This window comes from Pezoporus wallicus, unplaced genomic scaffold (assembly GCF_028554395.1).
Source record: "Pezoporus wallicus isolate ANWC-B61680 ecotype Strahan unplaced genomic scaffold, APGP_CSIRO_Pwel_v1 contig_2025, whole genome shotgun sequence".
Taxonomy (NCBI): domain Eukaryota; kingdom Metazoa; phylum Chordata; class Aves; order Psittaciformes; family Psittacidae; genus Pezoporus; species Pezoporus wallicus.
The window spans coordinates 2,540,936-2,555,097 of NW_026640253.1; the positions used below are offsets into that span (position 1 = coordinate 2,540,936).

The window sequence follows — 14,162 nt, forward strand, 5'->3', positions numbered from 1 at the left end:
GTGGTTATTCCAGGTAGGTCTCTGTAGAGGCCATTTTATATCAGCTGCGGGACCCTGTTGGTGTTGTTCGTCCCATATTCTCATGCCGGCTCTCCTGATCATATCCCTCTCCTCGGCTGTAAACAAAATCCCCAGTATCGCCTGCAACTCCTCCCAAGTATATATATTAGGTCCTAGGAATGGATCCACTCTCTCTGCAACCCCCAAGAGATCTTCCAGCAAAGTCCCCATTTCTTTCTTAAATTCCCTAGCATCTGCTGAATTCAAGGGTATTGAAACATATCCCACTTCTGGGTGTGCCCCTCCCATTGATATTTCTCTTAAAGGGTATAGCGAGGCTTCAGTTTGTTTCTTGCTTTTACTTCGTGTGACTGGTCCCTCGGTCTCAGAAGTATCAGGGGGTGCCTCCGGGTCCTCACACGGAGCACTTGGAACATTAGAGGGAGTCTCGGGTGGGAGCAAAGGCTGAGGTGGAGGAGGTATATATGGTGGGGGCGACATGGGAACCTCCTCCTCTGGCCTAGTCTTTTTTCGTCCCCCTTTTTCTTTTAAGGGGTATAGATTGGCTCTGGTCTCTGATCCTATCCACAATTGGGCATATTCACTTTCTTCCAAATCAAAAGGCTCTTTCGAATTGACATAGATATTCAGCCTGACATATCCAATTTTCAAAAGACCCATATACTGGCCAATATAGGTGATCAGTCCTAATCTGTTTACCCCCCCATACTTCCATACAATAATGTATCATTTTTGCCCTGTCTTTCCCTTTTCTTGAGGGATAATCATTCCAATACTTAATCATTAAATCTAAAGGACTATCTGGAGGTATCTGAGGTAACTTTAATCTCTCCTTAGAACCTCCCATGGGATCAGAACCCTTACTCTTTTTCTGTCCCATCTTCCGGTGTGCCTTGTTTCACTCAGTCTTTCGTATGTCCTCTCCTGGTGGCCCAGTCCCTTGCGGGAGATGGGAACCGCACTACTAAGAGGTCCACACTCGCTTCGTCCGCACTTGAACGTCTCACTCATGCACACACCGGGATCCCAACCCCAACCAAATGGATCTCAGTTTCACAATATACTCACATCCTCTTCGTTCGGGCTTCTGTCCTCTTCGTTCGGGCTTCGTGCGCAAAATTAAGGGGTTGCCGCTTCATCTTTTCTCTGCTATCAAATTTTGGGTTCGTCAGTGGAAAAGCTGGCAGAATGAACCACAAACAGAGGCCACCCCTGAGAGTGGAGCGACCCCCTAGAATATGAGTCCAGTCACAATTTCTCCATCCGAGTCACAGCATCAATTTGTTATCAATATTGTAGCCAATTTTGGTTTAAAGTATAAGTTTTATTAAACTGAGTAAGCGATAGCAGATAAAACAGCGCTGGGTGCGCCGGGGAGTCCCCCGCTCCACCCAAGACGTGCACACGCGGTCTCTGGGAGGTGGTCCTTTATCTTTTTCGGTTCAAGGCCCCAGCCAACCCTGTTGCCCCTCCTCACTCGGTTGTTGACATGGCTCTTCCCCATTGGTTCCCTTTGTTGCAGGGGTCTCATTACCGAGAAGTTTCGGGAAGTTTTGAGAAGCTCCCAGAGGCTTCGAGAAGCCTCCACTGCCAGCCTCTTCACCGTCGCAGCCCCCGCCCCTCAAGCGTTGCAACAAGACACCACTTCGAGCCACCCAGCCCCCTTTTCTCTCTCACAATCCTGTGCAACAATACAACTGACCCCCCCCCCCCCCCATTACTTACAGAGTACAACAGTTACAGAGTCAAAAAGGAGTATTGTTTCACATCAGGACAGCCACGGAGAGCCTCCCTCCCCCGAGACTTCTTGATGAACAAACCCCACACATTACATATCCATAGCTGAACCTTTAAAGCACTGTTTTCCTAACAGGCTACCTTGCCCGTCAAGCTGGTATCTGAAACTAATTAAGTATGGCTTTTGAAAAGTACAATTCTCTTTACAGATAGCACTTAAAAATCATCATTGTGTGAAAGGGTTACTTGTTACATTCTGGTATTTTTTCCCTGTTTTTGTTGTAGAAGTAGTGGGGGAAACTGACACCTGCAAAAAACAGGACTTCCCTGAGCTGTTGAAAATTATTAGAAATGTCAGTGAGCAGATCTGTACCTCACAGTCAATCTTGAGGCTTGTTACACAGCAAAATGAACACCTTGGTCACCCACCCACCAAAGATTTTCTTGAAATTCTTGCCCTCTCATTCAGAGTCAGCTCTGTGTGCCATGTAGACAAAGCAGTGACATCCATAGGAGACTGGTGAGTTGGGATCTTGCTCTGAGTTAGAGAGGTGCAATAGCCCTGCTCTTAACACTGCCAGCTTTAGAGGGCTGAGATTCACCTTTCTGCTCAGCTCGCTGGCTTCCAAAATGGGGGCAGAGCACTGCCAGTGAGAAAGAACTAAAGCTGGGGAGTGAAGCAGTCTAAAAGCAAGCCTCCCAAGATGGTAAAGGGCTAAGGGAGAATCAGGGTGGGGGAGGATGAGGAACATGGTTGGAAGCATAAATAAACCCTATCAGAGTTTTTCCCTTCTCCCCATGCGATTTTCCTGAGCTTTTTTCTCCTTCATGTCAGCTCTCCCTGATTTACATTGTGCTCTGCACAATCCCATCTTCCAATACACCCTGACAGCCTCCCATTTTGAACATCTAGTAAACCCCATATCCTTTGCATTTGTTAACACAAACATGGTCTTGGGCTGTTTAAATGACAGTGAAGCATTTCCATATTTCATATCCTTTAAAGGCTCAGAGGGATCTTTTTGATGTGTTCACATTACTTCATCTATCAGACTTTACACTTATGGCTCTTTGAAAACAGATATTCTAATCATCACCTTTGAGAGCTTTTGACTCCCATGACACAAAACTCTTCTAGTTTTCATCCTCCTTTTCTACAGAAGCCTCAGTAAAAGGGTATGTTTACAAAGCACTCATCTTAGTGGCGGGAGACGGGATCTCTCCTGCAGCTGCCTCCTCAGCAACCACCACTGCCAGTACGTGGTGAAACCTGTTGGTTTACAGTGCCAGGTTGTGCTTGACTGGAATGCAGGTCTGTGAAGTCCAGTGCCTGATGCTGGTCAAAAACCCAGCAAACTATTCACATAGATGTGAGGGAATTTTTCCTAAAAAGTAGATCTCATTCTGACTTTTGGAAAACATTTAAATTATGGTTTCTGGCTTTAAAACAAAATAGCCTCTCAGAAGTTTACAACAGTGAAGAAACTGGTAACATTCCTGTTATCTGTTAAGCATGCCATTTTCTCTTGGTTCTTGCTGGCTTCCTGTCCCTAGCCATGTTCTTTGGTAGCGAACTCTACCACATGTTCATGTTGCCTGAAAAACTAGCTCTTTCAATTGTTTTTTAATTTGTAAAATCGTAATAGTCTCCTTGGGTTTTTATGCTATAAAACCAAAAACAGAAGTTCTTTTTCTAGTGTTCTGCTCCACTATTTCTAAACACTTTCCTCTAAACTCCCTACTTTCTTAGGTGAACATTTTTTTTCACTCTCCACTCAGACACGCACCTTTCCACAGCCTTAATCATTCATCTTTCTCTCTAATTCTGCAATACCTTGCAATGGGATAATCTGCGCCATACCCTTCTTCCACATGAGTTCACACCATGAAGACTAATGTTGCAAACTGGTGATGGCTTCGCAGGTCAGAGCTTCATGTCTTTGTCACTTGGGTGTCCCTTTCCATCTCAGCTTCTCCGTTTTAGCCTCTTTAGGGCACAAAAGGTGGCCACAATTAACTCTTTGGTGGTTTATCCTACAACTCCTGTTCTGTGTGAAAAGGTGACTTCAGCTAACTCATAAAAGTCTTTTCTTTAAGTACCTCCACACAGTACAAATGTTACCAGCAACAAAACTTCTGAGTTTTGCCATTATTCAAAGAGATTATATATTTCATCCATCTTCATCTTTCACTTATTCCTTCTTTCTTCAGAGAGTTTTTTCCACAAAGTCAGGAATTGTTTCTGTAAGCGTATAGTCTGACACAGATTAAGGGGACGAGGAGGATTTACAATAGTTTAAATGGACTTTATTTCTGCTCTGGCTGTAAGGCTGGAGCAGAGCTGGTCTAACAGCCTGTAGGACACCTGTGTAGCGACAGGCGGGGGTCTCAGGGAGCCGTGACCGTGCTTTGGGCAGCCAGCCCCAGCCTCCCACCATGCCGGCGCTCACAGCCATGCTGGTCCCAGCTGAGGTGGGCGGCAGACACCATGTCCCTGCGGCTCTGCATCAACTGCGAGGCGCCTGTCCGGCACCAGCGAACAGAAATCACCGCTTTTCCCCTAAGGGCCGCGTTAAGATTTTACAAGCAGACCCCGTGCCGTGGCTCCTCAGCCATTTTGGGTCGAGCTGCTGAAACTGACAGACTTTGCCAGTAGGGCTGCCGGAGAAGCGCCTGGGCGCAGGATGCTTCCTCCTCGCACCTTTTCCGCCTCAGCCGGCTGCCAGGGCCGCACGCCCGCTGCCCGCGCGGAGGGATGCCCCGCACATGCCCAGTGGCGGGGCGGGCGCCGGCCGTGAGTCAGTTGCGGCGCGGCTGACGGGCAGGGGCGGGCTCGACGCGGGGGCCGGTTCTGCTCTGCTCGTCCCGGCCCGCCTCGCCCGGGCGATGCCTCCGCGCGGCGGCGGCGGCGGCGGCAGCAGCGGGGGGGCGGGCGGGTAGCGGCAGCGGGGACGAGGGCTGCTGCCCTGCCTTGCCCTGCCTTTCCCTGCCCGCCGCTGGCCCTTCCTCCGCCCACCTCCCACCCCTCCTTCCCCGCTCCTGCGCCCGACCCAGCCGCCGCTCCGGGCAGGGAGGAAAGGCTGGGAGCCGCCTCCCGCTGCCCCTGGCCGCCCCCCTCCCCATGCAGCCCGGCCCGCAGCTGGGAGCTGGGAGGATGTTTCTGCGGCCGCTGCCGGGATAACCGGCGCGCCGTCCGCCCCCGCCCCGGACGGAGGATGCTGCCCGCGCTGTGGCGGGTTCCGACTCGGGCAGCAGCGGCCGCGTCCCTCTCCTCGGCTCCGGGCAGCGTCGCCGCGGAGAGATGACTTCAAGGCACCAGGCGGACTGGATCCCTTACAGGTAGGGGGGACCCCCCGCCGGGCTGTGAGAGCGGCCAGAGGGACCGGAGCTGCTCCTGGATTGGAGTCGCTGCCCCCCGGCGGCTTCGGGGGATGGCTGCCGGAACCCAGCCCAGAGCAGATCTGGCTCCGGCGGCGGAGCCGAGGGTCCGGACCATGCCCGGGGCGCTGAGTAGAGGCGGTGAGGAGCGGGTCGTGGGCCAGCCCCATGCCTGCCGGCTGGCGGCTGCTCTCGGAGGAGGCCCGGTGTCGCTTCCCAACTTCGGGCGGTCCCGCTCCGCGAAGTTAAAGCGCTAGTTTCTGGGGGGAGCTGTCAGGCCCGCGGAGAGAGGGAGAGCAATCCTCCGCGCTTCCGCCCGTAGTGACCCCCTCCCGGGTGGGCCAGGCGGCAGCAGGCGGGGCGCTGCATGGTCGGTGGCGGCCTCGACCCTCGTCTGCGGAGACCCCGGCCCCGCCGTGCGCTGCCGGCTCAGCGCCCGCTGCGCGTTCCGCTGGGCTCCGCCGAGAGTGAAGCTGCGCAGGGCGAGCCGAGCAGCGCGCGGGCGCTGCTCCCGCTTCCTCGCGGCGCGGAGCTCCCGGGTCCGTTGGTGCCGCCATGGCGCGGAGCGGGATCGCCATGGCAGCGCCCGGCGGCCGGCTGCCATTGGCTCCGCCGTTGCCATAAGCTACGGGAGCCGCCGCGCGGCGGCTGCTGCTGCCCGGGAGCCCCGTGCGTCAGCGGCGGCGGGGAGCGGGAGCCGGCCCCGGGACGTGCGGCGGTACGGGCTGGCCCCCGGCCCGGCGGTGCTGGAGCGGCTCCTGCGTGCCCTTCCGTGCCTACCACAGCGCCCGGCTCTGGAGCGGGAGCGTTTGCTGGTGGAAGATGAGAACAGCTCGTTTCTGGGTCGCCGGTGCGAGGGGAAAGCGAGCCAAAGCAGGTCTAGCTCCGGGCTGGCTGGGCTGGGCTGGGCTCCGAAGCAGGAATAAACCCATTTCTGCATTTGCTTTTCAGAGTGGCATTAGGGTTCTGAGGCTTCTTAGTCTTCATGAAAGTATCTTTTCCAAACTGAATCGTCGCAGAAAGGAATCACAGGCGTTTAAAAAGGTGCTCTGGATAAGCAGCGTGTTTGTTTCATTTGGCTGGTTGTAAATAAGGTAGATACAGTAATGTAAATATTTTCCTTCTTTTATTTTGTAAACACTCATGAAATAAAAAATATTTCCAGAGTGTGCTTTAAAACAAAGACAGATGTTTAAACAGCTCAGTTGTAGTTTGCCCTGTTCTAAATGACAATATTTATAGCGACCATATGCCACAATAAGTGCAACCTAAACACAAATAAATCACTCCTTAATACACAGAAAAAACCCCGACCTGATAGACGCACAAATGGAAGTCTGCTGCTTCAATCTGTGTGCATGATTGATAGTTCTAATCAATAGAAGAATCAGAAAAGAAAGAAATTGATTGCAATGAACCTGAGAATATTGCGGCTCTGTCCAAAAGCTGCTTCAGACCATGTGCTTTATAAGACGTAACAAATTGGCAATAAGGCTTCAAAAATGAGTAGCGGATGCATTCTGATGTAATTTTGAAGCCCTGTAATAATGGCAAAAATACCACAAGAACAGCTGTTCGTGGCTCTTCCCAGCAGCAGAGGAACTGTTTCTCTGTTCTCCCGCTGTACATGAGGCTCTTCAGAGGCCAGTGCCAAAAGTTTGCTGAGCAGTTTTGTAGCTGTGGCCTTGAAGAAGGAAATAAAGCATCTCTTCAGTTCCTGCTTAGTGCAGTTCAGATAAGCAAAGGGAGGCAAAACAGTAGATTTTCAGAGAAACACAGATCTGATAATGCTTATATCTTTTCTAATATGCTGTTGAATGTTAACCATATCGAATTGCTGAGGACTGCCCTAGACCAAAAGGCAAACAAACCACGCTTCTGCTCTGAAAGTCTTTGTCTAGGCTTCTAAAATAGAGTTCTCTTAAGAAGTTGGCTTATTTTTGATTCTTCAGAGCTACTTCCTGAGTTAGCAGTATAGCATTGCAAATCTCATTGAGCTTGCTTGTTTAAAGCATCTTCCAGGATCTCCTGAGCGTGTTTACACAGAAAGTGATAGTTTCTGAGTGCACATGTGGCTGAGATTCCACATGAAAACACTGCATTAGCAAATTAGGTCAGAGAACCGTTTTGTACGAGTGAAACACTATGAGAGGGAGAGGCCTGATGTGCACCCCTCGGGATAGTTCATCTGCTCTTCCACCTTCTTTATGGCCTGGGTGGCATGTGACAGCTAGCAATTTCTCTGCTGCTAGTGTGGGGGACAGGGCACAGGCTCTTGGGCATGCTGAAGTCTGTAAAGACATATGTGACATATCCTGAGCCTCACTGATGTACAGTATGGTAGAAAATACTGCGAGCCTTTCTCCGAGCTTGGCAAAGCGCTTTCAACTTTGGCATGGACTTTAAAATGTTAGCAAGACTCAAACCTGTATTGTTCCTCCTGGCAATCGGTTGTACATGCAGCTGTATACCTGAATTAATTCAAGCAGAAAAGTGTGGTATTTTTTCTTCAGTAGAATGTCATGTTTTTCTTTACAAGTGAAAGGAGACAGAGGGAATCAGTTCTGTGTGTGTTGTGCACAACTCATTAAGCAATCCACCTGCATGTCCAAAGCTCACAAAATTATAGAATCATAGAATAGTCAGGGTTGGAAAGGACCTTAAGATCATCTAGTTCCAACCTCCCTGCCATGGACAGGGACACCTCCCACTAAACCATGTCACCCAAGGATCTGTCCAACCTAGATTATACTTCCACTTTCAAGATGCTGAGAATGTTTTGGGTGAATTAGCAAAAAACAGAAGGCAATTCTTTCAGTGTTAGTGCTAGCTTTTTATACTGAGGTGGATAAAAGAGTCATACTATTTGTGAGTTTGCTATTTTGGCATTTTGCTCTTAATGTCTTCTCTTATATATTCTGCTTTTGAAACGCTAATAGTCATAGGGTGAGGGGATTTGAGTTCACTAATATTATGAAATACAATCAAAAGTTTTTTAGAAATAAATATATGGCATTTATTTTCATGAAACTGCATAGATAGAGCGTTGAATATATGATTAAGCACTTCCACAAGCCTACACACCAAATAAAATGAGCTAGGAATTATTCTTAAAACTTAATCCATTTAAAACAATATTTCTGTCCTTTATTACTAAGAATCAAAATAGTTTAGACTCCAGTAAAAAGTCAGTTGCAGTTCATGTAGCTGCCCCCAGCCCTTAAGAGGTGGCTCCTGATGGCACTTAAAAGCAAGATGTAACTTCTTGAGGAATTAAGTTCTCAAGCACAGTACTGTTTTCCTTTGGTATCCTTTAGCAGTTTCCAGTAGAAAATAGCAGAAATATCTTGGAATCATTACAGATTCACAGGAGTTTGTTGTTGTTTTTTTTCAAAAGTACACTTTGTTTTCCTGTCCTTTTCCTGAACTCATTTTAATTGGTAGAATTTCTGAAATTAACATACTCATTTTTATTTTATGCTAGTCTGCCTGGAGTAAGTGAACACATTCCTCATACTGCATAACTATAGTTAGATGACTCTTGCTTGCTAAGATAAAAATATCAGTCACAGTAAGGTCCCAGTCCCTGTTATTATTTATTATTATGACTTCTTATATTTTCACTTGTTTCTTTAACAATAAATCTTAATACTATAACTTAAAAAGCAGCATTTGCAAAACAATCTCACCTGTTTAATGAGAAATATATGAAGACTGTCAGCTGAAAAGCACAGTCCACAGAGAAATGAGTTTGCTGCAAGTCCCCAGAGTTCTTTGTGAAGCTTCTGGAATTCTACTGAGACTTGGTTTGTGCGGGAAAAACCTTCCATAGCCCAAGAGGACCCCATGAACGGTGCCACAGGGGGTCAGGCACTTTGTGCAAAGGGCTCTGTATAAAGCAGATTACACAGCATGCATTTTGCAGTGGCATAATATATCTTGATATGTACATGATGATGGTAATAATATGCCTTATTTTGTGACATTTTTTATTATGCTTAATTTTTGTAGCTTTCATGAACTTGCTCTGAAGTTTTAAGGCTGTGCTTAGATATTGCAGCTATAAAGAGTCACTAGTTATTTACTTGCAAAGTGAAGGATTACAGTTGCATGAAAATTGTGGAGCGCATCGGTGTTGTAAATTCATGAATCATGGCAGTTAGAGCAGGTAAGATTTCAAAAAGTGTGATGTGTAAAGAAGTTGTGAAACAGGACCAGCCTTGAAGACCAGGGGTGTCCCACACTCACTTCCATGCATTTATTTGAGTTATTGGGGTATTATCTATCCTTATGCCTCAACATTTTAAAGGTAACAGTGATAGTAGAGTGCTCACCCTGCTGCAAGGTGCAGTTTGTGACTGAGTGCATCACAGTGCAGACAGGCTCGCTCTCAGCTGCCTGCTGTGGGGAATGGCATGGATAATTTATGAGAGCTGCTTTTTCTGAGGAAAAGGGTACAGAGAGCATGCGTCTCCTCTAAATTAGGCTATCTTGTCTCAGGTTATTATGATGTATAAAATTAGCCTAGTCATGTGCTTTTAAAACATTTAAGTTAGAGCTTTCCCTTAATGGGGGTCTGCGCTCTTATACAGGGCACTACTGCTCTAGTGCATAGAGACTCCAGGTGAGATCAAAGTCCTGTTTTGCCCAGCATTATTGTTAGGGAGCTGTACAAGCACATTGTCAGAGGCAATTGCTACCCTGAAGCTGATAGCCTAAGTTAACCAGGCGGAAAAGAAAGGCGAGGAAAATAACCTATCACTTCAGTTTTACCAGCGAGAGAAATAGAGACCTGTGGAAGTTGTAGGGAATTGGCTTGAACGGAAATGGGACAAGGCTCAAGGGAGATCAGCCTCAGTGCTGGGAGTAAAACCTAGTTGGTCTGTGCTTTGCAGTGTGCCAAGGGTGGATTTAAGTAAGGGGCTGAAGGGTCTTTGCCACTTCTTGCAGGGCGCACTGTGGGCCTTGCAACAGATAAATGGCTTCCCTAACTGCCCTAGGGTATTGTTGCCCCCGACCACTTTTGCCGTATCAACATCCAGATCGAGACTAAAAGTTATTTATTTCATAATTGGCCAGTGGGTTTGTGATAGCGACAGTCATTTTCAGGCTTCTGGCATGACAATCATTTACAAGCCATCTGTGCCAGATTTAGATCACAGCTGGAAAGCGGATATGAAATGTTATGTCGTCTCTTGCAGTTCCCGGAGTTGGGCAGTTTTGACTCTTACGCCTTAGGGTTTTTGGACATTTACATAAAGCGCCATCCATTTAAACATCCAAGCAGCAGCATTTCTGGAAGGTGGTACTTTTTGTTAGTAACTAAAAATTGCCATAGTAGAGAGCTGGATTCTTTTCACACTTCCACCTTGTTCCTCATTCCCTCACACTAATGACTTATTTTCTAATTCATGCTTTTCTGCTCTTTCTCTTTATGAACAGATTTCTTTTTGCTGTTTGTCCCTACATCTTGTTCTCCGTGCCTTTTTTTTTTTCTTTTCTCTTTCCTTCATAATTCATTTTCATGAAAACAGAATTCTAGTTTAGCAGCTATATGGTGCCTGCAGAAGATACCTCCTCTGTAAATGTTTGCTATTTAATTTGTATTTTAGTGTTTGTAACTTTTGAATAATTCCAGCTTCTCATTGTATTACTAAAATAGTTTTGCCATTTTTTGACATTTATTTTTGAGATTATTGAGTTTTTTTTTCTTTTTTTTTTTGCACAGATTATTAAAAGATTAAGCGTGGATGTTAAAATGAATGTTTATTTTCTATCTCATTGCTGGAGTTTTGCTACTGTCATATGTGAAGGCCAGTAACTGGAATTAGGAGATCCCCTTCTTGGTCATAGTCTGTGTAATGAAAATGTGGTTGGGGGGGGAACAGAAGGACTGTTCTCTCACAGTTTTAAAATCTCTTTTAACATTATGTAGTGGCAGGACAATACCTGCAAGTTCTGAAGACTCTCAGCTGAGAACGTAACACCTCTCTGGGCTCTGTTACCGTTTGTATAATGCTAATAGTATGGAGGTGTACAGCAACAGAGTCTTCAGTCTGAAGAATTTTCAGTTTAGAAGACAAATGCAAAAGAGAGGTACAAGCAAAAAAGATCAGGATGATTGTTGGCATACTTGTTGCTTTCACTTTTGTTAACAGACATGGTCATCAGCATCTTTTGACTATCCCGTTCTTAAGAAAATTGGAATTAAAGGGGTAGTGCTTAAATAGATATGAAAATGTGCTCCCAGAGAAGGGTTTATTGAGTGTGCAAAGGTAACTGTGGGAGGTGGAAAGATTGGAGTAATTATTTTGGTACACATAATAAAAAAATGAAACTTTTTTTTTCTGCTGTAGTTGTTTTGCAGCAGCTCATTTTATCTAATACTTGATGGTAATGTAGCTTTTTTGTTTTATACCAGTTCAGTAACTGTGGGTGTATTGTGGGTCATCTATGGAGTAATTTCTGTTTAGGTCTACATTGTGTAGCTTTGTGATATTTGTCTTTAAATACTCGGTTTGCTTTGTACCTAAATTGTTTGCTAGATGTATTTATATTTTCTTCCTTTACATTAACAAGAACATAAAATACAGCTTTGCTTTTTTTGGATTGCTAGTAAGTTGTGAGGTTATGTATTTATCTATTATTTACTCTGAAAGGGAAAAAGTGCCCTAATTTCAAGCCGCTTCCTTTGGGGAAATGCAGCAGTGCCTTATACAGCAAATGATAGTAACTGCTTCTGCTAGTACAAGAACTTTGCAGATCTTGGATGCTGATTCTGTGCAGTCAGACTACCACCCTTGTAGTAGTGAGACTACTTCCCTCGAGGTAGGGATACTGTAGCATCTAACACCGTCCTCTGCAACACAGATGTGTGGTTTCTTGCAGGAAGCAGTCACAAAGAGGTGCCACAGAAGCGTTTCTAATGACTTGAAAAGGAATTGGATTGGTTCCACGACCTTCTCTGAGCTCATGTTTTAGCCGAGCAAGTAATGGCAAGCAGTCTGTAATACATTAGTATGAATGTGCAAACGCACTTTGTTTGTGGGTGACATACTTACCTTGCTCTCTGACAATACAAGTGCCCGAGTTATTCTTTCATGGAGTTTTAGCTTGAGTTCTTAGATGTTTACCAAAATTAAGGCTGGGATTGCAGATTTCAGTGGAAACTTCAAGGTTCCTGTTGAGATGCGTGCTAAGACAAGTTTGTGAATATCATAATTCATAATTAATGTAACTCATTTGACACAGGTAATGAAACCACAGCATGAAGTTTTTAATGGTAATTTTAATTGTAATCACAGTTCTAACTACCTGCAGGTGAAAAACTACAAGATGAAGAAATTCCTTGATTAACTTCAAGTAATGACTGAGTTAGAAACTGTATCTGCAAGTGAAATAGAGATACATCAGTATTTCATCCATTTCATCCATCAAAACAGGTTTGTCTTTCAATTTGGTCTCAGTTTGAAAACAAAATAAAAAAAGCTAAAAGATGGTATTTCCATTAATGGTACCTGTGTTGCAGCAAGAAGCATAAGGAAAATTGGTCTGTGTTTTTTCCAGAGCATGTTATTGCTGACCGATGCTATTGTGGCAGCATTTTCACTTGTCTACAGCAACAGCAACAATAAAATAATATGTAGCACCATGTTGCAATTTTTATTTCTGTAAATTTGAAAAAAATATTTGATATATTATAGAAATTAAAGAATAGATAACTTGTTCAGACAATGACTTGGACTTACTGCTGAGGTCAGGTTGAGTGGCAACTGAGAGACTAAGACACTTACAGTACCTTGGAATGCATCCCACTATTTTTGGCAGATATAAATCCTAAGACTCAAGCCAGGAGTGTGAATTTCCATTAACAATCTTTTGCAGACCTAGGGATTGCGTGAACTATTACATGCTTACCTAAAACTTTAAGCTAGTTATATGGGTAAAGAATGTGTGTTTTGGGACACTGCACCTGTAGAGGAATGTTAAATAATATTAAAGATGTCTCTCACCAGTGAGACAGACTTTGACAATTGACTCTTCCAGGTATTGTTTTTTTAACATTTTACTGGATGTTAAATCAGTTCACTGGATGTTGTTGCAGATTTAAAAAGTGAAGTACAAGGTTTGAGAGACAGATTTTGTGCTTGCCCTAGAATAACACTAGCGCTGTTTTATTGCCTGTCCTTAAGGCAGAGTTCAGGTGCCTCTGCACATTGCATATCATTAAATCTATGCAATCATAGAATCATAGAATGATAAAGGATTGGAAAAGACCTTTAAAATCACCAAGTCAAACTGTAACGTAAGACTCACTGCCAAGTTCATCACTAAACCATGTCACTAAGTGCCACATCTATGTGAGGTCTTTTAAATACCTCCAAGGATGGTGACTCAGCCACTTTCCTGGGCAGCCTATTCCAGTGCCTGACAACCCATTCAGTGAAAAGAATTTTCTTGATATCCAGTATAAATCTCCCCTGGAGCAATTTGAGGCCATTTCTTCTTGTCCTATCACTTGTTACTTGGGAGAAGAGACCGACTCTCACCTTGCTTCATCTTCCTTTCAGGTAGCTATAGAGGGCAGTAAGGTCCCCCATGAGCTTTCTGTTGTCCAGAGTAAAGAACCCCAGTTCCCTCAGCCGTTCCTTGTAACACTTGTGCTCCAGGCCCTTCACCAGTTTCATTGCCTTTCTCTGGACTTGGTACAGCAACTCAGTATCTCTCTTGCAGTGAGGAGCCCAGAACTGAACGCAGGATTCAAGGTGTGGTGTCACTAATGCCAAGTACAGGAGAAAGATCACTTCCCTACTCCTGCTGGCCACACTGTGTCTGGTAAAAGACAGGATCCAGCCTGTTCAGACCCCTCTGCGGAGCCTTCCTATCCTCCATCAGATCAACACTGCCGGCCCAGCTTGGTGTCGTCTGTGAATTTACTAAGGGTGCACTTGATCCCCCCATCCAGGTCACTGGCAAAGATATTAAACAGAACTGGCACCAGTCCTGAGACCTGGGGAACACCACTT

General features: G+C 45.6%; 1 protein-coding gene across 7 annotated transcripts in view; it reads left to right on the forward strand.

Moving 5' to 3' along the window:
* Positions 1-14,162, forward strand: part of TUB (TUB bipartite transcription factor) — a 160,987-nt gene that overhangs the window by 86,671 nt on the left and 60,154 nt on the right. The window contains exon 1 of one of the 7 annotated variants that reach the window (XM_057418255.1): positions 4,783-5,097. The exons of the other annotated variants lie outside the window; for them this stretch is intronic. Within the exon in view, the coding sequence (XP_057274238.1) occupies positions 5,060-5,097 (38 nt within the window). The 5' untranslated portion in view covers positions 4,783-5,059. Of the gene's footprint in view, positions 1-4,782; positions 5,098-14,162 lie in introns of those variants that run through there. 7 annotated transcript variants of the gene reach the window in all.